Raw genomic sequence first — 27,360 nt, forward strand, 5'->3', positions numbered from 1 at the left:
TTGAAGATATTTGGGTAGGAGAGTGGCGAATTACCCTAAATTTACACATACTTGAAATTCAAATTTGCAGCCATTCTCCCTATCTATTTTCGATGTTTTTCACGAACTATATGACCATATAGGAGTTCTCTACAGGTAACATAATGAGTCAAAACAAAGTGTAGACAAGAATTGGATTTTGATATCTTCAAAGTCCAAATATTTATCTCAAACGCACAATCTCTTTAGTGTTCAACTTATCAACAGTTCAGTGGTAGTCTGGCCTGGAATTCGTTGTCATCTATGGTTTCCTACCATATTGTTACGGCTAATACATCGAAAATGTTCTAGTTTAACAGAACGAGGAGAACGACTTATCATGAAGAGCTACAGCTATTTTCCCTTTACATAGTGTATACAGGCTTGGATTGTTTTCAAACGTTTTCAAGATATTTTTTTTCTTGTTTAATAAGTATTTTACCGTCACATTTTTGTGTCATTTTTAAAGTTTTTTTTCTGTGACAAAGTTTAACCTCGGGGTGGGGGGGGGGGGTACTGAAGCGTTTCTTTGTCATTCCTTTCAAAATACTGCATCAGAAGTCATACAGGTAATTCTCTGGACTGAATTCTTCTCTCACTGACTAAAACGTTGTACCGTCAGCTCACAGGTAAAATAACCACTGCACAGGGGGCTGGAAAATTCATATTGCAAGTGACACATTTTGAAGAATACTAGGATTGCGTTCATCCACCCAGGGAAACATTGTATAGCTTAATTGAGTGCATGATTACAGCCTTGAAGCCAGATGTTTTGACCGACGCAGTGGGGATGCTTTCCGTGCACCAGGAGACGAAATTTCAGAGTAAACACAATGAAGATGAAAGATTCTCTTCAAGTGCTATTTCGAAAAGATATGTAAACCATCACGTACCTCATCGTGTCTTGCATAAGTGGCGACTTGAAACGCCTGTCATATTAAAATGCATGCACCGTAAACAGATGGTTGGATTTTCCACTTGTTATTTTGATATATTTCACCACCAGAGTGAACCAATTCAAGTCTTAGAGATGACTGCCCGGTTCATCAAGGGCTCGTTTGAGAGTTTGACGTTGAGACATCTAAGTGTCGGAAAGTCCTCGTCTTGTTAAATCACTGTCACGCTTTTCATCACACCGCCGCTGTGAGAATTAATGGCCGGTCAACGCGTTACTGCTATTTCCTTCTTATCTCTTCAAGGCTCTTGTTCATTATAGACAGCTTTAATGTTATCGGGAGTTGTTACCGCACCGCTGTAACTGCGTCTATGATGCGTATTTGTCGTTTTCCATCAATATTAGATCAAGCTAATTTAATGTAATTTTTGTTCGTTGTTCGAGCTCATTTTTTAGTTGCTGTTGATCAGTTTTTGGTTTTTCAATGTGTATGTACGCTCACAAAATTTCAATTTTTGATATGTCAAGTGATAAAGCCAGTTTTAGCGTTGATATCTTGTGGTTCACCTTTTCTTCTGTCTCTGATGTTTATAAAATTAAGAGATGTATCTTACTGTTCAAGTTTTTTTTCTTTTTGATATCGTTCAATCTTAGGTTTCACGAGCTGGTAAGCCGAATAGAATGTCAATTTCTAATGATTTTGATGATAAAGTCGTTTTTTGTGGTCAATTCATTTTTTTGTCGAGGTTTTTGTCATCAACATTGTTTTTTCTAATCTCACTGGACCTACTAGTATATCTTACAGCCGCATAATAGCAGTAAACTGTTGCTGCAATTCCTACTAATTTTGTTGTCTCAAGGTATTTTCCAGTTCTTCTCTCACATTCTTGTCGCAATGTCGAGTGTTCAACTTGTCAACGCATCCTGTGTGCTATGTATGTGAAATGACCAATGTAATATTGTCAACGACTTAATTTTAAGTCCGTACTAGAATTCAACAGTACATTGAATATTGTCACAGACAAGGAAAATTGTCTGTAATATTGTATAAAATTTGTTATGTTGGCCTTGCTAATCTTCTGTATTTCAACTTGCTTAAAGGAGGAGAACATGAAAAAGTATTATTTTAACAGAAGAAAAACAATTATAATAGTAACAAAAGTCCGGTTATTGTTCCGTTAATGTTATGGCGTCGATGATGTGTGTTTGTCGTTTCCTCCAATAACGTTTCTTTTTCAACCTCATGCAGTGTGCATCTAAATCCTACAAATTTGTTTCTCGACGGAGCGCTCTTGATCACTCTAGGGATTCCATGCGTTGGTACGCTTAGAAAATATCACTTATCGATGTGTTTTGTGGCCAAGGTCTGTTTAGCGGATGTTTATCGACATAGAGGATGTATACGTTGTTATTGCTCTATAGTGTGTTGCTTTCAAGCACTGATTTGCTCAGTCCGGGAGATCTGCACGTTGGTACGCTTCGAAGAGTATCATAGATGTACTAGTTCATCGACAAAATACGACAGAATCTTGTCGAATTTTGTCCCATGGTATTTCGCTGACGACCTTGTTTATTATACAGCTTTAACTTAAAATTGGAACTTTTTAAATGAACTTTTCTTCATCATTCTTGGTGTTCCAATCGTTGATACACTGTAAAAAGTGTCAATGATACGTTAATGTCAACCGAGTAGATCTGGCTACCCGGCATGATGCATACATCTCCCAATTATTGTCACTTTGAGAAAACGTCGACAAGGAAATACAAGGACAATCGTCGATATATCTTTGAGCCATTCAAAACCACCTGTCCCTCCAGTTTAACTGAATGCGTGAAATTACACCAACACGCCCTTTGAGACTTCAATCTTCTTATCGACAGATAGACGTCGCTTGGTGTCAGGTCGTAGTAATTGACATAAAAATCTAATTCCCCAGGCCCGCTGCCGCTCTGAGTCCCTTTGAAGAAAGACTTTGGCACAGTATAAGATTAGTTGAAATACTGAGATTATTAGCCAGATTTGAGATTTGATTGAATGCAAGCTAGACAGCGCATGAGTATTTATGCTTGTTAATGATTTCTGTCAAACAGTATTCCGGTTTGGTATTTCGAAAAGCAGAATAAGGGTTTACTATTTCACGCCCCCTATAAGTCTAGTCTTGAGTTTAGGGCAGAAAGGACGCCTCAACGGTAATTTACACTCGCCGATTACTATAAATTATGATGACTCTTGATGTGTTAATTTTCCTTAAACGAGAAAAATGTCACGGCGTTGACGCGATTCTTAACTCGTTATTTTTTATGACGTTGGTATCTCGGAATAGATTCACAAATTCGCATAAAATGACGGAAATTGGTCTCGATCGAAAAGAACCGGAGGGCGAGGTCGCACTAATTTGCTACAAGAATCTATTTCAGGGGTTTTACTCAGGATATGAGTAGCTTTGTATATCAGGACAGAAATTAACAGAGAGGTCAGAATTGGGAAGGGGAGGGTACGAATGATCCCTTGCTCCAATAAGAAAGAATATATTTTACGTATATCAACCAAGCGAGAAAATATATAAAAATTACTATTTTTATAGTAAATGCTTTTCGAACAATTCAGTCTTTTCTGTAGTGAATTATCTGAATGTATCATGCAGCTCATTCGGCAAATAAAATATTGTACAAGCGACGTTGTCAGCTTTGTAAATTTCACCCGGATGGAAATTTCTATTACTTTCACAAGAGAAGAAAACTCCTCAAATTAGGTAAATTTTATATAAATGCAGAACAGCCACAGAATAATATTTATCTTTTTACTTACTTTCTTGTGCTTACTTTGACTTATTTAGTATTTGCTCACCTACCTACCTATACCTGCTTACTTATCGTCCTGTCTATGGACACTTGTTTTAATACCTTCGTTCGCCGTCAATTATTTTTCATAGCGATTTCAAATAATTCTGGCATTAGAATACATATTTTCTTTCAGCTATAAAGTGTTATAGAGCATTGATAATATTATGTAAATTGAATTCAAACTGTCACCATAAGTTACTTCAGATTTACGAATTGCCAACTTTGACGTGACGCTGGCATGGCCGTGGCAATACTGTTTGCTCGGTAAAGGCACGCCGTATAACAAAAGTTCAACGTTAGATCTAAATAGTAGCTGACGGGAATAATATCTCTCATGGATGAACTCTAGGGATTTGAAAACCAATGAACTCAGATGGCTTTGAAAATAAATTAACTTCAAGGGTGTAAAAACATACGACGGATGCGTGATATTATATTTTTAAAATTTCAAAAACAGTGGGAACGACCCAGACAATAATCGCTTCAGTTATGTCTATCCAGGCCTACTTGGCCAGTAGTGCTGTTATACTTGAGCTATGTCACGGCAATTCATGAAAAAAAAAATCCCGCCTTCAGAACACCATCCTTTCTTTCGTTAAATGACAAGTCTGCAGCGCAGATCGCAAGTTGTTATCGGGGATTAGGTGAGACAGAAGAAACCATCAGTCAGGATCAACAATAGCCCTGATGAAAAAGAGGATAATAAAGTTGATAGAAACTGAAAAACAGTAAATCTTTTCTCTTTTAAACCTCAATAAAGCGAAGAAGATGTTAACTGGGTATTTATCTTTAGTCTAGTCGTCAGCATGTTAATTTCACAAAAAAACCTCTCCTCACGATTGAGAGATGTAGACGGGATGATTGTAAAACCCTTCAATTTGGGATGGTAATGGTTGTCGGACATGCGGTATTTTGCCTTATTTACCCAATTTTATCCTTAAATAGAAGGATTGTCATTAATCGCTTCCTGATGTAGGATATTTAGTCTGAGGGGATTAAATCCAGGCTCAAGAGTTGTCTGCTCGTCTTTTGCTGATTGTTCCTCAGATATGATCTTTGGAAGTCTGAAATGTCCGTAATTGTTGTGAACCTTCATCTTAAAACGGAATCCTCTTTTTTCCCCGTTCCATAAAAAAAAATTGACTTCAACATAAAAAAATAAGTGTTCTCACCCATTTTGCGTCTGTAAAAGCAGTCGACTCTAGTTTCGTTTAGTGTTTCCCCGTTTGACATTTCGAAATTATGGAACGGGAAAAATGAATACGGGTGAGGTTGATAACGGTCATAAACAAGCATAACGCAGGAAAAGTGACGTGCTGCAGGAACACATGGTGACGTACCTTGTGTAAGCCAATGAAAACCGACCTGCTCATATTATTATATCTACAGTATCTGGTGATAGCCAATGGAAATCTGTTCAATCATAAAATTACATGGTAACAGAAATGTATTCAATTTAAAAACACAGAGCGAATAAATGTAAACGTGTACATTTCTTTTGCATTTAATTCAGCGGAGATAATATCCTCGAGCATGCGTACACAATTCTTCAGTGATAAGTATGATTAAGTTAGTACAACTCCGTGTATTTTGTATTGTACCTGACTATTCATTTCTTGGGCACATTTTGTTCTTTTTGCAGCTCGCGTTTGTTCCATCGTGTGTTACTTTAATTTGGTATTCAATAATGTATTGTAAGGCGAATGTTTACTCAATCAATTCGACGAAATTGATTCGATTACACCGAGTCTTCATCCCACAATGTCCCCCACATGGAAATAAGCCAATATTTGACATAGGCTCTTAACTTAAATTATTTTGCGCCTGACAAATGCAATTTTCGTGCCACTTTTGAAGAGATGTAAATTAAACCTAAAGTTTACTGTCGATAATAAAGTCCGAAATAGATGGTTTTGAAAGGTAGATCTGGACATAGCAATCTCTGGGAATTTTTCGATTAAAAAAGGGATAAGGCTCAAATTAATGTCTTCAAGAATTCTGTCACGAGAGGAGGCTAGCGTTATGCTAGCCAATGAAATCGACCGGCTTAAAACATTGTGCAATAAATGTTAGTTTTTATTGTGGTATTGACTTCATGTTTGGCAGGAAAGCTTCAAAAAGCCTTACCAATCGTCACAATATCTCAATATAAGCAGTTTTGACACATTTCATGTGTTTCGATAAAACCTCTTTGCACATGCGTCGTTACGTTGTCCTGTTCCTTCGCCTGGTTGCTATGCGACCATCTGGCCTCGCATGTCCCCTCCTTAGGCTAATCTTCATTTTTCCTTCCCTTTCCTTTTCACTAAACTTCCAGTACAAAGTTGTCCTTCCCCAGCTCTGAAAAAGAAGATTCGTTATGCGTCATGATTCTACACTAACTTTTTAAGCGAAGACGAAGTTTCAGTGTAAACAGGGGGCGCCCTCTTCCCCGACAACAAAGGAAGAAAAAGATATGATATACTGGAAAATAATCAATAGAATTTTCCCGAGCCGAGATTTCTCCCATGATCCTTTGAGCGGATGAACAATTGATGAGTAATTTGAGGCAGTGCAAATGTAGAGCAGCTGGTTCGAAGAGATTACTGTCATTTATAGTGCTCATGTGTTCGTCGTGGAAAAAGTTGTCGTAAAAAGTCAGATGTATAGCTTCATTTGATTAGAAAAGAGATTGAATGGCTATTAGAGTCTATGTTTATGTGAATGAAGTAATTAATGATAGCACAACTGATAAGGAAAATATTGATGGTCGCGCAGATCCTGCTTCCATTTCCCGCCGCAAATCCCCTACTAAGGGTGGCGAATATGCAACCTGATGAAAACTTTGATTTTTATCAGCAAAAGCCATTGATGAATCTTAACGCATCTTGCACGCCCTGACTGCTACCCGACATGAATGATAATACAATAACTCTCGCTCGCTGCTCTCTCTCTCTCTCTCTCTCTCTCTCTCTCTCTCTCTCTCTCTCTCTCTCTCTCTCTCTCTCTCTCTCTCTCTCTCTCTCTCTCTCTCTCTCTCTCTCTCTCTCTCTCTCTCTCATATATTTCAATCTCTACAAGCAAATGTCTGAAATACAAGCTGGAAAACTTTTCTAGCTGTCAGTAATATAGCCCACGTATCACGTCGTTATTTACAAGGTGGTGGGGCTTTTATTAAGCTGAAGTGTGGACCGTTTTCACACTCGCGGTCTCACAATCGTGAATGTATAGATAAGCGTTGACACGGGCACTGTGTTCCTGACGAACCAATAACCCCAGACTTCAGAGATACACATATCATGTAGAGCGCGCAAAGTCGAATTTGAAGTCTGTGAAGATAACTTCGCTTTGCGCATGTGTACACGTATTGCTCTCAGCTTCGCACATTATCCATGGCCAGAATGAGCGCTATGTGTGGAGCAATGCAACGTGTGTCTATTGTGACCAAACTTTGATAGAAATCGCTGTTATTGTCACAACATGAATCGACATAATCCCCTGTGATGCTTTAATCATAACTGGCGTGTACTTAGAGATAAAAAAATCCCGAGCAGATATCTTAACTAGGTAAAATCAAAACTTAACTCGAGTCATGCCACCCCTCTTTACACAACTAAGGGTATTGCATATCTGCATTTCTTGACTCAAGGCAAACACGCTCTTATCATAGCTTTTAATTTTATGGTTGGGGAGAAGATTACGCTAGGAGAAAATCTCTGTAATTTTGAGGTAGAATTTGTACTCTCCAGACAGTTGAGGAAAAGATACCACTCACATTACAGATAAAAAGCGAACACTGCCGCATTTGAGCCTAAATGCTAGCGCAGATAGAATTTCTGTAGATATCCCTCTCTTATCAAATAAATGTGTAATTCTTTTTCTCTATTTATTTCTGCATGGAGATAACCTCCGTTGGCCAAATAAGCTGGGTTTGCCCGGGAGAATTGCCCGCATTGTTTAGTAATTTTCGTTTACAAGACAAAACGATCCTTCGATAAGGGGCTTATCGTGCCTGCCAAACCGAATTGGCGGCTGGAGAATAGTTCTGCGACAAAGTATAATGTCAGAATCGCGGGGTAGAGGGACCTTATCAAAACCTCAAATGTTGTTTTCAGTTCGGTCTGCGATTGCTACTTTGAAAAGGTATTTCCACCATTCTCAGTCATTCAGATGGACAATGTGTAATTTTTGACTGAATTCGTGAAATAAATTCCGTTTTTTTTTTCAAAATGCAAGCAGAAGGCGCCTACAGAGCGACGAATGACAGAGTATGGAATTACCAATGGTTTGCATCAACTGCATCATTCTACTTGTTAATATATTTGTGTATGTACACTGACACAACATTAACATTACAAATATTTTATATAAAATATTGAAATTAATATTTCTTTCATGGAGATTAGAAGGCAATTCTATAAATTTTAACTCGACATGGTTCAATGAATGTTGGGCGAAGCTTGCAGATGATCGTACATGTATGTTGGTCTGAAGAAAGTCTGTCGATTTTCAGTCAATGAAAAAGTTCTGTACGACACTTTACGAAAGACAACTGCCTTCTTCCGAGAATTGCGTTTATAACTTACGTGTTTTTAGAAGTGCGTTTATTCACAATATTGAACCTGTTAAAATGAAAATCTTGGTGAAAGTAGATCGGGGACTCTGTAAAGATGTGATTAAAGTAACGCGTTTTTTGTTGTTTTTTGGGGATCTTTTTGTGACTTCTGTGTCATAAAGCGTTAAATCACAAATATACTATTTTTATGACACTCACAATAAAATTTCTACTGCATTTAGTTGGTTTGCTTGCTCTGTGGGGGATTGCTTCCCTCCACTCACGCTGACTTGATATCGGAAAGCAACATCCAGCAGTGCCATTTGTACCGGCCAGTATCATAATCCCAGTTGGGCTAATAATGGCTTCCTCTGAGGCAGAAACTGAAGAGAAAGAATGATATGTGTTGGTCCGAGTTTCCGCTGAGCTATAGGTGATTACCGGCCATAAACAAGAAAGGCCCCCTCATTCTGTGAATGGTTACTTGTAAGTCGGCAGTAATAAGCAAGTAAAATTACAGTTTACGGATATGGATTATTTGCATTGGAACAATGGGTTTTACGACCAGACCATCCCGCCGCTAAATACCAATGACAAGCTTCGTACGGTATTTACACAAAGAGAAGTCGTCGACACGGCCAAATTAACTCTGCATAGCAGATGGGACCCGGCGTTCTCATTTAATAAACCACAACTCGTGTGTACATTTTCCCTACAGCCTTTGTCCTGTTAGTAATTGTAAATAGCGACGAGTTAACAAGATCGCTGACGATCAACAGCTGCTGTCTCTAACATGATCTTGACATAAAAACATGCGTCGCATTGTGTATTTTTACATGCAGAAGAATGGTTTCTGTCAAATAAAAAAACTGAAATATTTCTCGTGAAATCCAATTTTTTTCGTAAATCTGGTCAAAGTAATATTCCATATCGCTATCATGTAAAAAATCAGTTTTATTAATTTGAAAAAGGATCTGATCATTGAATTTTAGCTTTAATAATCTTCAAAAACCTATGATATATTTTTGAAGATGCAAAGAATGGTTGTGGTTCCTCTGCTGTGGAGTTCTTTGATAAATGACACGATTCAACGCAAGCCATTACGAAATGTGTACATTGAATTTTCGACCGTGAAGTTTACAACCTTTAGTTCTGTATAAGTAAAATTACCTGTACACAGGGGAGAAACACTGCATATAATTACAACCTTTACTTGGTGAGCGATTTACGTGATCCGGGTGAAACAAACAAGAAGGCTTGATGAATCTGTTCTATAGATATCCAGACCTCCTGTGTCTAATTAGGGTTTGGTATTGTATTGTGCTCATTCAAAACTCGCATACACAAAAAAAAAATGATGGCTCGCGACTCGGATAAAACCACTGTCAGAGATCAGAGTAAACAGTGACGTTCCCAGTCGTAATTAGCACATTCAGATCGGAAAGGCATCAATAAAGAGGTGTTAATGAGTCCATACTTCGTTACTCTAAAACCTGAATGGATAGTGGTATTGGCATATGGTAAGGGACTTTTTGCGCTACTTACTTAACCTTGAATTCGTATTGTCCACGGTGTAAAGAAACTTAACAAGTGAAAGACAGACACCATCGGCAACCGGAGACGGGTTAAGCGATACTTCCGGGTCTGAAGTCACAAGGCTTAACGGACCGTGTCTGTGATACTGTCGCCACCCTAGGCTGATACCAAGATCGTTGCAGTCAATTTTATTAACTGACTCCGATTTGTTTAACTTGCTGTCCCCCTCCCTCCCTCCCTCCCCCCACCCTCGCTTTTCCTGCTGACTCTTGCGAGGCTGTAATTGTAATCCAACGCGGTCATCTACACGTAGGGTCTCCGCTGGCTAACAACCTAGCACAAAACAACGCGTAATCACTTGCCTTAATTATAGCAATTTTCACATATTAAATATCTTGCGTGTAGTGTGTGGGGGGTTTAGAAATTATATGCAGCCGTTTGTGTTCGGGACAAAAAAAACTGTTTTCTTTTAATACTTTTATGTAAAATTTATTGTTTCCCGGTCTGAGGGATTATCATAAGTCATCTTAAGTCGGACCATGGCTTTGTTGACAATGCGGGGAAATTTAACATTATTTAGACATACTTAATGAGATCTCTGGGAGCGCAGGCTTTGTACGGTCCTTAATGAACAAGCATTGTTAAATCAGTAAGCGAAAGATTTCTTATGAGGCGACAAGGAGCTTAATCATACCAGGAGAAAGTTAGCAAGGATAGGTTTTATCGACCGAGGAAATCACTTCCAGGCCTTGGGGCGACACTTAAGTTGAATCTGTGATATAGTATGGGCTTAAACGGCCTGTTTGATTGATCACGTGACAAACCTGCCAAAAAAGTATTTCCGCCAGGATGAATCCACGAGAAGATGTTCCCTGTACTTGTGAAAGACTAATGATGATAAATACAGGAGAAATGTTATTGGAAAAATCATCCCCAGGCCACAGACCGTGAGACTGTGGCCACTATGCTGAACAACCCAAACTATTAGGGTTTTTCACTATGACTAAAATAAAACGCTGTTTTCCCCTGAGAGAAGAGGTCCACAACGGAAGAAGACAAGATACAATATGTTGTCTTTTGTGACATTGTTTGTCTATTTACCTTTAAACGGCCGATTTCGGACTCCTTACAACAAACGAAGTCACCTCTCTCTCTCTCTCTCTCTCCCTCTCCCCCCCCCCTCTCTCTCTCTCTCTCTCTCTCTCTCTCTCTCTCTCACACACACACACACACACACACACACTCAAACACACCCACTTTTCATTAATTTTTTCCGTACTACTATTCGCCATGAAATAATATTTTGTATTTGTTTGATTTTAACCTTTAAAGTAAGACGAATGGAAACCTATCATTATTTCAAAGATCTAAAAAATAGTAAATCATTCTCATATGTAGTATTCAAGATTGAAAACTCCCTTCAGAAAATTGACAAAACATTTGCTTCTCTGGGTTGTGAAGCTCACTCGACTCGAGGCACGACTGTTTTACATCAATTTTCGACGTGAACGAGGATTGCCAATACTTGGGAGTGAGTGTAGGAAAACATAGAGGGTGTGTAATTTCACTAATTATTACAGCCCATAGTTTCGTCAGTTGTCTATGTGTTACACTTCCTGTAAATATCGCAGATTGCAATATTGTAAAGACTTTTTCCACATTAGATTCTGATATCCATTGCGGGTATAATTTTTCACCGGTTTGCTGAGCGAACTTGAAATATTTATACCACTTTTCTGATATTACATGCATCGGATACCATAAAGTATTCAAACAGAGTATGTTTTTAAATATACCCTGCAAAATTAAATAGTTGTCGTCCTTGCCGGGTTTAGATACTATGCGACAACAGAAACATCCGGTGCGGCATTTCAACCGAGGAGAAAAAAACTATGTATAGCGTTACAAACATGACGTCATTCCATCGTATATTGACATTTTCGCGCTGAAATTAACACTTTCATTGGTAAAGCTGGAAACAAATTGTTTTTTGTTTTTGTGCATAGAATGGCCAGAGGTCGGCAGTCGCATCTCCCCAAAGGGCAAAATTAATGCTATCAGCTAGGGCTCATCTTATTCACAGATAATGTACACATTATCATAGGAACCTTTACAAATCCCCGTTGATAGGTTTCAAAGTAGGTGCGTTTCGGTTTCGTATGCAGATATATTTCCGTCAATGGTGGCAGATGATTACACTGTGTGTAACTCTGTTACAGAAATGTAAAAAGAAACGCTAGTGAGGTCTGTTGACAGGAAAGAAATACCATAATGATCCCCCCTGTGACGCAACTCACGCAATGCGCATGCGTGTGTCTTACCTGAATGACAGTTCTTGCAATAAAGTATTTGCCGTGGATGATAAAATTTGTGCGCGAAACACATGCAAAGTTGTCAGAAGCTAGCCGGGACCCGGGGTTGACATGAGTGTGTAAAGACGTCACCGCAATACAAATCAAGCCTCATCTCCAAATTTTTAATTATCGATTTCTATTAATTTCGGGTCTTTGGGCCGAGATCAACACATCATTGGCGCTCTTCAACCTTTAGCAGGCGACGTCAGGAAGTAAGCCTTATCATTATTTTCATGTACGATTCTGTCTGTTCATTGTCTTTGTGGTTTTGAAAAATCGTTTTGTCTTTATCATTATATTATTTTTCCGATTCCGCATTTCATTAAGAATCAGTGGCCATCAGTTTTTTTTTATTTATGAATGGTGATTAGTTGCACTAGTGTCCGTCTTGTACGCCCAAAGTATGTTCCTACAACTCTCAAATTTTCGCAAATTTTGACAATTCCCGTTTATAAAAAGAAGCGCCAGTAGAGTTGTTCTGTGCGGGGACAATCACGCATGTGTAAATTGGGCATGGTGAATCTGTAAATAAGTAAATTTCTGTCAGTTTTTGAAAAGTGTTGGTGACAGATTGTACCCAGCGCGGAATGACAGATCTCATGTGTGAATGATACTGTGCCTGTGTTTAATGGCCTTCTTCATATGCGGGTTTTTGTGCGCTCACTAAATCGCCGACAACGTTCGCATATTCAAACGAGCTTTGATAAAGAGGGTGCACAATAGCGTGCGTTCGCCATATGTCGAGGGCCCTACCTATTTATTTAAACCCACTCTCGTTACTTATTTGAAGCATTTGACGCAGAACGAAGAGCTAGAAGTGCCGACAATACAGAACCAACCTAGACTGATAGCGCTAAACACGGAAATGTCATCCCGACACAAATATCCAGTAGAGCGTCATCGTTGCCAATGACAATTATTTTTAGGAAAGCAGCTGATCTGCTCTGTCATACAAACGCCGTCGGTTACGGGCAAACTTTGCTTCAGTTGACGGCGTCCTAAGTAACAAGTGGCAACAAGTCATCCTCTGAGTCGTTGCCGTCGCTTTCAACGGCCCTAGCTAACTCTCCACCCTCGGCGCGCGCAACCGACCAATCCGTCGACAGTTTACGCCTCCTCTGACGTTCGGTTGGACTCCATTGCCATAGTTCGTTGTCATACTCGGGTGAAGCCAGTCTAGTTTCCGTACTGCAGAGAGCCGTAGGCCTGGATACATCCCTGTCGAAAGCGTGTGAGTTTCTATCTGCTCTTATTCTTACCTAACAAATAACAAGGTGTTAGATATGATACAAGTGATCTATTCATTTCTAGTTCAAGCATAAGTTGGCGAAAATCGAAAAACACTTCGAAAAATCACGTGTGTCTTATTCATTTTACAAATTTGTATCTTCTTGGTATTGTTATGATGACAATCCGGAAAAAAATGAAGTTGTCATCGATCTTGAAACGTATAGTATTGGGACAACAACATCGATTTAGTATTGCTATTTCATAACCTGTCCATATAAGCATGTCTCTCAGACTGACCATTCTTGCCCGTAATCCAGACAGTTCGTCGCTAAATATTCGAATCCGTGGTACTTGCCGTCCCTTGTCGCTGTCAGGGCATATGTGACTTTCACGTGTAGATAATCAGAACGCGAATGTCTCTCACTGCGGCCGGGGATTCGGACCCGTGATGTATCTATTGATTTTTTTACCAGCGCTTCGCACGGCTGATGATCGAGACAGCAAATTATGAAGACTTTAGAAAAATCAATGAATTAATTCAATGTAATTCGTTAGTTTTGGAGTATACAAATCATGACGACATAAGCATGTGTTATAGAAAAACATGATGACAGGTATATAATTCCTTGCGACACTGAAAAACATCGTTCACTATCAACATCGAGTAAATATCATGATTTATTTTTATTCTAATCGTCCGTATTTCTCACGATTATCTATACTTTTTTGTAATTTTGTGCCATTCTGGTCCTTTATCATGTCTTTGCTTGAAGCCTGTTGTAATGCTTTCGGAATTAAATACATTCAGTAATAATTGAATTGTCGTACTTTAAGTGTTGTTCCCGAAGGACGTGGAGGTTTGTTCTGAACCAGGCAAGTTCAAGTTTGATAATTACCAAATCAGAAACGACAAAACATTTACTAGCAAAACTGGTCTTTAAAAAAAAGACTGAAAGAGTTCTTTGTTGGGATGATTGTTTGTTTCCGTAGCTTTTCCCGGATTCCTTTCCAAGGCTGTTTTGTCACTTAATCTGTTCCGTAAGCCCTCTCGACTAAGTTCCCGGTGCACACTCGTCTGTTCGGATGAATTATGAAACCATACTCGCCCGATACTATTTCAAGAATTATGAATTCGCAAATGTTTGGTTTAGTTTCATTAATCAGAAGACTTGCCATTTTCCACGGTGACCGCATTTCAAACGTGTCGATGGATTAAACAATTTTGTGCAAACGCTCATCTTTATTGAAGTCCACTGTGTTTCCGTATTTCCTTCTCCGTCCGATCAAGACTGCTTATTGCGAGATCTCCTGTACCGATATTCCTAGCATAGGTAAAGTCGTTCAATCATCAAAGAATCATAACTTTATGAAATAAACAATGCAATATCATATGCCCATTGCCTTGGGCACAAAAAAAATCCCCAAAAATTCTTACAACACAAACGTATCACTATGTTACTGTGTTATAGGCTCATGATTCGATTTAAAGTTTTGATATTTTTTCCTGACAAAGAAAGTGACTTTACATAAGTTCCCCTGAAATAACATTTTATTCAATTAGCCATCCATTTTTTCTCCACGAGACCCTAAGACTTGCCTTCCTAACATCGTCTTAAAAACATTTCCTTATGAACGCATTTCGGAAAACAAAATTTTCAGGAAGGTTAACAAGAAAGTTATCTGTCTGCATGTCATTAACTTGATTTAATTTATGGCAGATGATTTACTTGGAACTAGAGGACATTATAAATATCACATCATGTTACGGCAAATGGATAATTTAAATGTTAAGCGCGTGGGAAATCGGCTTACAAAGTCTTTAAAAACAAATTTCACCATTAATAGAATACGTTTATTCCCAAAATAATATCATGTATTGTTCATAAAGGATTGTTCGTTACGGGTTTCAAGATAATTTCATGTTTTTATTACTGTTTGCGGATCGTTTGGTGGGGTTTTTTTCTCGTTATTTTCAGATACTTTATTTGTGGAGAGGATTTGCGGTGTTTTTGTTTGTTTTGTTTTTTGTTTTTTTGGGGGGGGATGTTTGCCAACCCTGAAAAGAATATAATGAGAGACCCACTTTCGTAATTTCCTCTGGATTATGGACTTCGCAAAGTGACGCACTCTCTTGGTTTCAATCAAATGTTTTAGGCACTAGATCATAGTCTATTGCAAACCGGTGCACAGTTCCTCGGTCAAAGACGGCAAAACCCGCCACAGTTTTAAAACAACCGTACTTTATGATCGCAAACATTGAGAAGTGTATGTGTCCGACGCCTTTCTTTCAGTCTTTATTTCCAGGATATCCTCTTTAAATTTCCCCTTTAAATTGCGCCGAGGTGTATCACTCTTAAGAATAAATTTTCATCCTCTACTATCTGGGCCCTCTATTTTTAATGAACTCTGGATTAAATGCGGCTTACCTAAATGGGTTTTAATGTTGCATATGCTGGGTTCATCATTGGAACGCACTAATCATTTATCACCATAGTTCCCAGCGCGCTCAATTCATATTTTCGCATGAGGTGGCTAAATTTTTCATGTCCCACGAATACACTTTACACGTCACTCACGGCGCGGCACGGATCCTGACGAAGAGTCTTGTCCAAATTAATTACAGTTAAAAGTCGACTGGCGTCTCTTTGAAAGTGTGGAAATGGCTTTCGGAGGAGTTAAACAAGTTTAAATTAGTGGAGGTGTTGTCGTTAGTTCTATTGGATTTCTGAATAATGGGTGACTGGGAGATGCATCGATGAGTTACTGTCAGGCAAAGTCATATGGGGGACATGAAATATGCATTGTAATATTGCTATCTTCACTCTCAGGTGACAGCATGTGCAGAAATGCACAACGCGACAGTATCGACCTTTTGATGAGAGAATATGTTAAATCATGGCCCTGTGTCTATCAGTGAATTAAAATTTCATGCAGCCAGGCAGACACTTGTCACTGTTCACAGCAGATGCCGTGTTCAATTCCATATGGTGCGAAAAATCCCTTTTAATTTTGAGTCATTTTCAATAAAACGTCATAGCTGTGTCCATCCTACAACAGATATACATCAATAAAAAATATATGCATTCCATCAATCTTTGTTATGATGATGTCATCGATGCCATAGTCATTTTTATTCATCAAAGTCGCTTTTGATGTTTGTTTTTTTATTCTGCTAAATATTACAAAGCTATCAGATAATATAGTTATCGATGGTTGTGCTATCGCCGCGATGTCATTAAAAGATTGTTTAAACTCGTAGGCAAGAAGCTGTCGGGTAAACTCTGATAAAAATTGCAACAGTTTCCACGATAACAACGCTGATGATTCGGACTCGCGCTCTATGCTTAAGTGTCAGGGCAAGATAGCCTGCTGGTCTGGGTCAAATGCGTGGCATGTTAGGCATTGCCACTCCCTAATAGGCCTACACTAAGTCGAGTGAAAACCATAAGTACACGGCTGCCTGACTCTCAAACTGGAATTGATTTATGGCGTGAAACGATCAGTTTTCCGCTGATGTGGCTTTCGAAAATGACTGGCTCGACCTGTTTTAAAATATTGACAAGATTTAAAAGATGCCCTCGATAGGTGTTTCCGATGAGTTGTAATGGCAATAAAATTCCCCTCAAATAAACGCTTTCAGCAGTCATTTAAACTCGTTAGTTAATTCTTCATCGTTTACTGGAGATCTGCCCTGGATGTGTAGACAGGCACTTTCCAGCTAGTCATACGTTTTCATTTCGTGCGGCCGTCATAGAACCTCAATCGCCGGCCTGGGCGGCGCAAGTCAAGCTAATTGCAGTAGCTATTTCCCTTTCATCTTGCCTGTCAGCTACCCCTCCGAATTCCTCCACCTATCTGCCCCTCCTGGCCATCGGCTGTCGCCATCTACTACAGGTCCCGAAAGACCATTAACTCTGATAAAAAAAGTTTTCAAAAAATAACCATCTTTGCGGAAATGAGCCGTTACTGGGATTTTTTTCCCTCTAGGTGATAAGAACACACAGCCGAAGTACCGATAAGGCTAAACGTTAAGTCATCAACACCAAACAGATGGGAAGTCCAATTTTTCTATCCCCAATGGCTTGACATAACCAAAAAGGGCAATGTTCAAAAGTTTTACGAGGTAGTCCCTCCGGCCCGATACGATGGCTGATATGCATGGATTGTTAGAGCGAGGAAAAGGCTCATTTCCCCGTGATTCTGGTAGATAGGAGTCGCTACGTGGACTACATGCGGAATTTTCTCGTTTAGTGCCACTTAACAAGCTTTATTGAATGGACATGTTTACAATTATTATTCTATTAATGGTCGGAAACTAGTCCAATTACACTAGTCAAATGAAGATACCCTTATTACTTTATCAAATTTAAACTTCATGAAAACGATACGGGTGTATTTATTGACTAATCGTTGATTCAGGGCGCGCACTGAGTCACCGCTCTGGGGACGTGCCTTCTCTTCTTTGAATAATTCCTCGGTAGATTTCCACATCAAATTATCGATGGAATCAGTCAGCGTAAAAACGTCCATCTTTTGGAGTGTAATAGCCATGAGATGGAGTTTACAGTTATGAATATTTCAATACCTAGCCCGGGGTCTCCGTAGACCTGCATTGAAAACTTGATTAATTAAGCAATGTGCGTGTTGTACATATCGCCATAAAATGACCAATACTTAGAGTTCTATACAATTAGTGCCGCCGTGACGGTAATCACAAAATACTCTATTTTTAAGTGACTTTGTCCGACGTAGCGAGACATCGCCTAACGTGACTCGTCCGTCTGGCCATTTTCCATTTCTCCAGGTTTGGTCCCACTGAAAGCAGGCTAACGACTGCTTATGGTGTACTCCCAATTTTCCCGTGACAGTTCCCTTAAAAATTCTGCATTTTGCTTCGACCGTTTGTATGTCTCACTAGAACATTTAAATTAAGTGTTTGGCTGGTTCGACTACCATTGTCTCCGCTTCTTGTGAGTGCTTCATCTGGAATATCTTTAGCTTCTTTGTAGTGATTGGGCGAGTCCAGAATAAGCCATTCCCTGAACTCACTCAAACAACAGGACTTCAGGCAGATTTCACTTGGTATAATTCCCATATTTTTTGTCCTTTGTAGGTGTCGGCAAAATGGATTCGCCTATTTCGCCAATACCGCCATCGTTCAGTGAGTCTTCTTCGCCATCAATGGAGCTACCCACCGGAAAACCCTCCCAGCTTTCTACCCCACAACCGTTGTCGCCGCTTGGCTCCTGCGAGTCCACAACCTCGACCACCACGACAAAAGACGGTGTAAATACCGACCCGAGCGTAAGCAAAGATCAGGTCGCTAATCCGAATATCTGTCGAACTGTCATGCTGAACGGAGTCCCCATAGCATCATTGGTTATCGACGGGAAAGAGCGACTGTGTCTAGCTCAGATCTCAAACACTCTGCTGAAAGACTACAGTTACAATGAGATTCACAACAGAAGGGTTGCTCTTGGGGTCACCTGCGTCCAGTGCACGCCCGTGCAACTAGAGATACTCCGCCGAGCAGGGGCTATGCCTATTTCGTCCAGGCGTTGCGGCATGATCACAAAAAGAGAAGCTGAAAGGCTGTGTAAGTCTTTCCTGGAAGAAACAACTCCCCCAAAGTTGCCAGAGAACTTTGCATTTGACGTTTACCACGTGTGTGCCTGGGGTTGCCGGGGAAGTTTTATACCGTCACGATACAACAGTAGCAGAGCGAAATGTATTAAGTGTGCCTACTGCAACATCTACTTCTCACCGAATAAATTCATATTCCACTCTCATCGCACCCCAGAGTCTAAATACAATCATCCAGATGCGGCCAACTTCAATTCCTGGCGTCGACACATCAAACTGGCATCCGATGAAGTAGCGACTGATCTTTGCCATGCCTGGGAAGACGTCAAAGCTATGTTCAATGGAGGAAGTCGAAAACGGGTGATGGGAGGTGGAGGAAGCCATCACGGGGGCTCAACTAACCCGTCTTCAATGTCGACTTTCGGTTTCGGACTAACGTCCCGACCACCAGAAAAGAGAAGCCGCTCCGAGTTCGAGCAGCCGGTCCTGCACAGCAGTATGCCCAGACCGTTCGGTTACCCTCTAGTGCCAGTGCCAAACAAGACATACACCGTCCAAGGAGAGTCACTTCTTCAGAAGAAAACCGAAAATGGGACCGTGAACCCACCCTACTCCGCGTTGGACTTGGTCGCCAAGAAGCATTTGTCCCCGACCAGTTTCAAACGCGGGCTGTCTGACTTCATGTGGGGAGGAAATAAGGACCCGTACAGTTCCTGGAGTAAGGCGTTTGGACTCAACATGAACGGTTACTACCCACAAGCTGTAAACAATCCTAATATGATGTACAAAGCACAACATTTTCCGCCACCACAACATCTCTCACCGGACAGAAACAAATTAGGATCTCCAACGAAGATAACCTCGCCGCTTACCAATAATAATTTGGACACTGGCAGAAGAGAAGAGGAGAAATTCTGCCCTTGGGACTCTGAAATCAGAAAGAAACACAACACTGAAGAAAAAATAGACGATTGTGGTGATCCGAAGACACAATTCTTACGTGAGCCACACGAGTACGTTTCTGCGTTCAAACCGGTGACACGAGATCGCCAGGGCTGCCAAAGCAACATACCAATTCAACCGACCGACCTCTCCGTGCACCACCACGAGAACGTCGACGGAGACATAATCACGAACTGTGAGGACAAGGCGGACCGTAAGATGATGACGAGCGACTCGGAAGTGGATGCCAGTGAAGATGATGCAGACAGCGACATCAACATCATCGACGAAGGAATGGGCCCGGCTATGGCTGGCGATGAGAGAGAATGTGTCCGCGAGAGAAAGTTGATCGAAGAAGAAACCCCCCAAACTCAAAAGACGGAAGAAAATGGGCCCTTTCAAACTCCGAAGTCGCCCTCTTCATCACTCCCCGGTGAAGTTTCAAATTCCATTCCAACTAGCCAAGCTCAGTCACCGGTAAGTATACTGTTAATTACCAAATGAGATTCAGAAGTACTTTGAGGCTCGGCCTGTCCGATTCCTCACCAAACAGTTTAAAATAAAAAGACCAAGTCAAACTAAATGGACTTTTTCCATACTGCTTCACTGTATAAAGTACAATTGACTTTTTTCAGTCTTTTTTCCAAGTTCAAAAGGGGCTACACCGGAGAAATTCAATTACCGTTAACTTGTCAAATTTAATTTTTAGAACTCCATTAAGATAATTAACTAGGGAGCTAATAGTGTTAACTCGGGAAAACCACTACATTGTGTGGCAAGCTGTAAGTAAATTATACAACAATTTCCTTTTTTAAAGACAGACAACTCATGCTGTAACCTATGTGCGTGCAATCACCGTTACCGTTGTAACCTAAGTAAATCTAATAACGATGGCATAAAGCCAGCATTCCTACAGATTTCTTAACATATTCAAGGCAACAAGAGCAATGCTGAATAAATTTCGTACAAAATTATCTTATTACACGGTATTCAAGTTAAATGATGCGATGATGAACGGATGGCATTTTCAGAGTTCTAATAAATTTTCCCCGTACATGTAATTGCACGGGATATTAGCGAATAGACGGCGAACGCGTCGCCGCGTTCCCTCGCGCTTAAAATTTCCACATCTTTTCCAGAAAAATTCTAGATTTTTTATCTCTCTGTCCCGCTTTTGTTTTGGCCAAAAATAATCGCGAATTGATCGGTGCAGGCATGTTTTCCCCCTACGGTAAGTACAAACGAGAAAGATATATGCCATTTGTATTGATTAAGTTTGTTGTCGACATCAAATTACCATGGCGACGAAGAATGATTAAGCCAGGTAACATCTTTTAGCATCAGAGTGGGACTTAATATGCATGCCCCAGTGCAAAAGACACAGAGGATTTAATTCTGGAGACGTTTTCACACCCCCTTCGTGATGGGCTTGTAATTAATGGTTTGTTCTGATCGGCATGACAAGATGTCCAGTTATAAATAACATCGAGGAGTACAAATACTCGGAATCTTTCCACTGATTTATTACTGTGTAATTCTCTTGGATTTAATCGGGACCGAATATCATGGCTGTGAATATCGCAATAACAATGAATGAACGTCATCCTATTCATCATAGAAAAGCACGTAATCCAGCACACTCTAAAGCAATGTTTCATCAAACAAATTAAAATATGGCCGTATTAAAAGCTTATTATTTATTCATTAGGAGACTTTATCTGAAGGGTACAACAAAGTGTTCTTTTAATCCTGCTGATGGGTGCTGACGAATAGCCCATGCAATCTTGTTTATTGAAAGCGAGAAGCAACGTACGTGAGCTCATTTAAAATTTATACTAAATGTATTAGTGTGTGCTCGTACAAAGCCCAGTTTCAAATCAAATGAGTTAGAAAGCATGGCTAATAGCATTTAAATAGTAGTGTTGTCGTGCAAAAAAAGAAATTCTCCTTGATTAAGGCTACGGCTCTATAACAGGAGATGTCGTATTGGTTTTTTCCACAACCTGAACGTTTGCTACCGGGATTTATACGTTTCACGTAATCGAGGGACGAGAATATTGCGGTATCTCGATGGCTGGTCGTAGCTCGCAGAATTGTGAAATTTTAATAATGTGAAAATAACATTCTTGAACCATCGCCCGACGGAAAGAAAACTCAACAAGAATTTAACTCATCGGTAAACAGTCATAAATCCATGTGTTTGGGGCTTCTCGGGAAATTGTAAGTCATTATCGACAGACTAGCCGATCTCGGGTTAGACGCATGCATCTCTTAGTGGCATTGTCAGCCGATAGGTGTAAGCCTCGAGTTGATTTGATGGTATATCTGTGCCAGCTACTCCGCGTCCCTCTAGGCAATTACGAGGGGAAAGCAAATTAAAGCAGTCTTTTGTTGATTAATCGAGACGAGATAGCATGACACCGAGTACTTCTCTGAAAGCTTATCACCATAAAGCATTTCACTCCAAGCAGGTTTTTTTTCTACTGACTGAAGTTCCGAGGCGACACTCTCACAAAACATCGTGCTGTTTTCGTTCAGCTCCCTTTGCCTTCAACATTTCCAGACTCTTGCATTTCTTCGGTCGCGAACCTTATGAAAGTTTTATATTTTTAGTGAATATGTTAATTTTAGAGTTTAACTTCTTTGTCCTCTCTTCAAATTATCATTTTCATAACCGCTACATAATCTATCCTCGTGACCTTAAACTTAAAATCCACCTATACATTCTCTCTCTCTCTCTCTCTCTCTCTCTCTCTCTCTCTCTCTCTCTCTCTCTCTCTCTCTCTCTCTCTCTCTCTCTCTCTCTTTCTTACTTAAATAACATGATAACATAATCATAGGTTCACGATTTATGTCAGGAGACCCACACAGAATCGCCGAGGAGCGTGTTCTCTAGACTCGGGAAGTTCCATAGCTTAAAGTCTTACTTAAAGACTGAATAATCCAAGATCAGATCGTGTCAAATAATAGTAGAAAATTTGATATTTTGCTCAATGAGCATATAAGCTGGATAAGCTCTGTAATGACAAACACAGAGCCACACTGGAGCTGCCTTGAAGGGTCTCCTAGTGAGCACTTTCGTCGGCACCCGTGGCTCATTCACACCTTTCTGTCATGTTATTTTTTTATCATCCAACTGTTAAGGTGTTATTGTGCTGTGAAGCGTCTGTCTTTACTCTGCTACGTGTCCTCCTTTGGGATGGAAACCTTCCAATCTACAGCCTGGTATTAAATGGGCCGTTATCCGTTATTTCACCTGGTCGCCGTACCTTTACATGCCATATCACTGGGGCATACATGCCCTGTTAAACGAAACCGCCACTCCACACAACGGCAACTCGTTAATCGCACTGCCAGAATTTTTTTCGGAAATAAAGGTCTCCGTTGCTTAAGAAAGTCGATAATATCTGCTAAATATTGTCTTCTCTCTCACTTTCACGCTTACATTCAGCCTGTCCGTCCTATCTCGCGCCAGATGACGTCACCGTCGAAACCACCCAGCGTAGAACTGGCAAGCAGCAAATCGAAGAGCGTCGCCTCACTTCACGCCCAGTGTGGGACTAATAAAGACGACGATCGTTACGGTGAGTAAACGTGTCAAGTTCAGAAGCTGAGCTGACAGAAACCAATCATGCGTTTTAGCAAATATCTCCAATCACACGTCCACTATCTTACCCAGAAACATCGCTACAATTTGCATTGATGAGTTTAGCTATACATGATATATAAATATATATATATATATATCTATAAATATATAATTATATATATATATATATATATATCTATAAATATATATATATATATATATATATATAAGATTATTTTGCAATTAATAAAAGACATGGCAATATGCATATCTGTCTGTCTGTCTGTCTGTCTGTCTGTATGTATATATGTATGTATGTATGTATGTACCTATCTATCTATCTATCTATCGATCGATCTATCTATCTCTCTATCTATTTATCTAGCTAACTAGCTAGCTATTTATTTATCTACATGCATGTATATATGTATGTATGTATGTATGTATGTATGTATGTATGTATGTATGTATGTATGTATGTATGTATGTATGTATGTATGTATGCATGTATGTATGTATGTATGTATTCATGTATTCATGTATTCATGTACGCCTTTAGGGAGGTAGATGGGTTAGGTTGGTATATGTATGTGTACTTGAAGTAATTTGTTTTATTATTTATAACGCTCTGCTTTTCGTATCGAGCACTGTAATTTCCCCCGAGGACATCTGCACAATTATATATATATATATATATATATATATATATATATATATATATATATATATATATATATATATATATATATATATATATATATATATATATATAATTTATAATTTGTGTGTCGTCTCCGGAGAGTGTAGTGCTCCAGTAATATCGTGCATCGTGCTGTCATCAAATGAAAAAAAAAAACAGAGAGAGAGAGAGAGAGAGAGATAGAGAGAGAGAGAGAGAGAGAGGAGAGAGAGAGGAGAGAGAGAGAGAGAGAGAGAGAGAGAGAGAGAGAGAGAGAGAGAGAGAGAGAGAGAGAGAGAGAGAGAGAGAGAGAGAGAGACAGACAGACAGACAGACAGACAGACAGACAGACAGACAGAGACAGAGACAGACAGACAGACAGACAGACAGACAGACAGACAGACAGAGAGAATGGGGATAGTACAGAATTTCAGTCGAGAGACATGTTTTATCTTTCCTTTTTGTTCTCTTTCAGGAAGCGTCAACAGCCCTTTGTCATTAGAACTATCATCAGCCTGCAATAGCAGACCCACCTTGGACAGTTCCAGGACAGATAACAACGGTGATTTTACTGGCTTTTTTAACCTTTGAGTCTATGCGTAATATCTCATGATGTTTCCAAGCTATGATTTTGATCATTTGAAATTGGTAACAACGTTTTTTCTCATATACTTCATTTTTTATACCATCTTACAGGGGCGAGTTTTACCGAATCATCACTGAAAAATAACACGATGGAAAAAAATATTGGAGAAATGGAAAAAGGTAAGAGAGAAAATAGCTATTAAAGTTAAATGGCCATGAGAGATGTAGATGTTGTCAATTATGATGTTGTACACTAACGACGCTTTAAAAAGACAGTTTCACTGGAAAAATTGAAATGTCGTCTTAAATGTCAGTATAATCGTCCATATAATGTAGGAGAAGTAATGACAGACATTTAGATTTTCTCGTAACGCAAACTTGTATGATAGTGTAAACTTATACCGGTAAAGAGTATAAGTGGTTCGCTCACTTTCAATTTGTATCCACAAATTTCATTTTTGCACACCAGAAATATTGAATTGATACAGGTTTAAGCTATCCCTTTTCACGGTTGCGTTTTCAATCATTGTTTATCGCAGAGGAGTTGGAAAAGGCGTTGCTGCAGGAGATGCGCATGCGCAAGAAAATGGAACAAGAGTGTCAGCTACTCAAAGGTAATAATTTATATATGCATTACCAAAGTGGGTTTCCTTAATGAAACGAGGGTGAACGAGTGTTTGAAGTAACCACATGGCCTACAACTGGTTTTGCCCCTCAGTAACTCAATTCAGTCAGCCTTCGAATTGAATAAATTTTGTCACATACATCATTTCCGTAGTACATTTGGTAGAAGGGGTAATGTCGGTTTATCGGAGACCTCATTTTCGAACATAAATTGTGCTTACCGAATTAGCAATGTTCGGCCGTCACACCAATAATGTTTCCTAGAACGGTTGTAAATGAGTGAAATTTTATAATGCTCAGAAAGTTGGTGGCGATATTTGGCGCTAACCACCTCGATAAATTCTATAGTTGTTGGCACCAATTCCCTGAATACGACATGACGAGAAGCTATTTCACTGCAATCTGAGATTTGAGAACGAGTCTGCTGTGTGTTTTTGCCAACACCAGTAGCATCAAAAAGTATGTAGAGAAACAGTCACACCAAACAGTATCTGAGTATAATTTAAATATCTTGAACGCACGATTTCGAATCGGTCAGTTTGACAGGCAAGGGAATGCCAATCCTAATCATACTCATAGTCACAGTTTTCTATTAATTTTACGCTCTTTCGCGGACCTATGTGATTTTGGGTTTGGATACAGTGCAAGGCGTGTTAAACTGAAAGAACCCAGACGAAGCGACGTGTCGCGTGGATAGTTCTAGCGGCAACGAAATCAAATTAGCCGATATTAGCAATCTGTTTGACAGCCATGTACTTCTGGTAATGGTTTAAATAAGACCTCTGTAAAAAGTTTTGATTGTGGCAATTAAGTGGTCTCAATTTTATCCATTAGCGCGAACCCTTCCCATCTTTAGTCGTTTGCCTTCTGTCGGCCAGTCTTCGTTGCATCCTCACGGCGTCACGTGTCCGACATTGTTTATGGCTCCGCTGTCGCTGCTGGTGGCCGACAGCGTTTTCTCGGGTACCACTGGAGTCACGACTAAAAAACCCCTGCTTTTCAGCGATTGCATGTGATTACAAAAGAGCCAACCTAACTGACACAGAAAAAGTCAAAATTGACACATTCTCCTCACGGAAGTCGCCCTTTGTTCGGCACACAATGGGTGGCTATCGAGGTTACAGTGGCGATCCAACTCACCCTGGCTGATACCGATGTATCCGCCTAACACGATTTAATTCAGTCAAGCGGATCCCGGTTTAGAACGACATATGGACAGTGCCAGCTACAACTAATAGCAGTATTCTTTCAAACGGTTTGATTGAATTGTTTAGTAACACAATATAATGATACAACTATTGTCAGAACAGTTCAATTATTATGTTACGGATTTGATACAGTCGATAGTGTAATCCTGCTGACACTCACAAAAAACACCATCTTTGGGAAACTGAACAAATCATTTGCTCGCCGTGACGTCAAGGCGACATGCTCGAGAAAATATCATGATTGGTGCAGATAGGATAAATTAAATCGTTATTATTTCGATTTCGTTTTTTTTTTTCGCGTCGAACAAATTTATCAGTATAGCTCTGGTGCGCGTCCCTTATTTTGTCTGTCTGTCCGTCAGTCTGTCTGTCAGTCTGTCTGTATCTATCTATCTATCTATCTATCTATCTATCTATCTATCTATCTTTCTATCTATCTATGTGTCTATCTATCTATGTTTGTGCGTGCTTACGTACAAGCATGCATGCATGTATGTAAGCAAGTACCTGTTTTATATTATTTATCCATACATCAGTGTTGCAGCCAGGACTTTTAAATCAGGGGATACCGTGTCCCACTATCGTTTATTTTGGGGAATATTCTGCACATTTTGGGGACAACATGCGGCAGTTGTCAATAAAATTTATATATTATTTTGTAAAAAAAAGTAAAGTTATCGAGACCGTGTCGCTATGCTTGAATTTCAGGCAAGTATACCGTGTCTGCCGCCGATCAGAG

General features: G+C 39.7%; 1 protein-coding gene across 3 annotated transcripts in view; it reads left to right on the plus strand.

The window, feature by feature from the left end:
- Positions 1–27,360, plus strand: part of LOC139121878 (SKI family transcriptional corepressor 1 homolog-B-like) — a 43,609-nt gene that overhangs the window by 10,560 nt on the left and 5,689 nt on the right. Inside the window, exons 1-6 of one of the 3 annotated variants that reach the window (XM_070687141.1) lie at positions 12,221–12,393; positions 18,525–20,413; positions 23,388–23,520; positions 24,680–24,766; positions 24,901–24,969; positions 25,329–25,403. In XM_070687141.1, coding sequence (XP_070543242.1) covers positions 18,536–20,413; positions 23,388–23,520; positions 24,680–24,766; positions 24,901–24,969; positions 25,329–25,403 — 2,242 coding nt within the window. In that variant the 5' untranslated portion in view covers positions 12,221–12,393; positions 18,525–18,535. Of the gene's footprint in view, positions 1–12,220; positions 12,394–13,277; positions 13,413–18,524; positions 20,414–23,387; positions 23,521–24,679; positions 24,767–24,900; positions 24,970–25,328; positions 25,404–27,360 lie in introns of those variants that run through there. The other 2 variants (XM_070687142.1, XM_070687143.1) reach the window with 2 other exon arrangements.

The sequence above is a fragment of the Ptychodera flava genome, chromosome 21 (assembly GCF_041260155.1).
Source record: "Ptychodera flava strain L36383 chromosome 21, AS_Pfla_20210202, whole genome shotgun sequence".
Taxonomy (NCBI): Eukaryota; Metazoa; Hemichordata; class Enteropneusta; family Ptychoderidae; genus Ptychodera; species Ptychodera flava.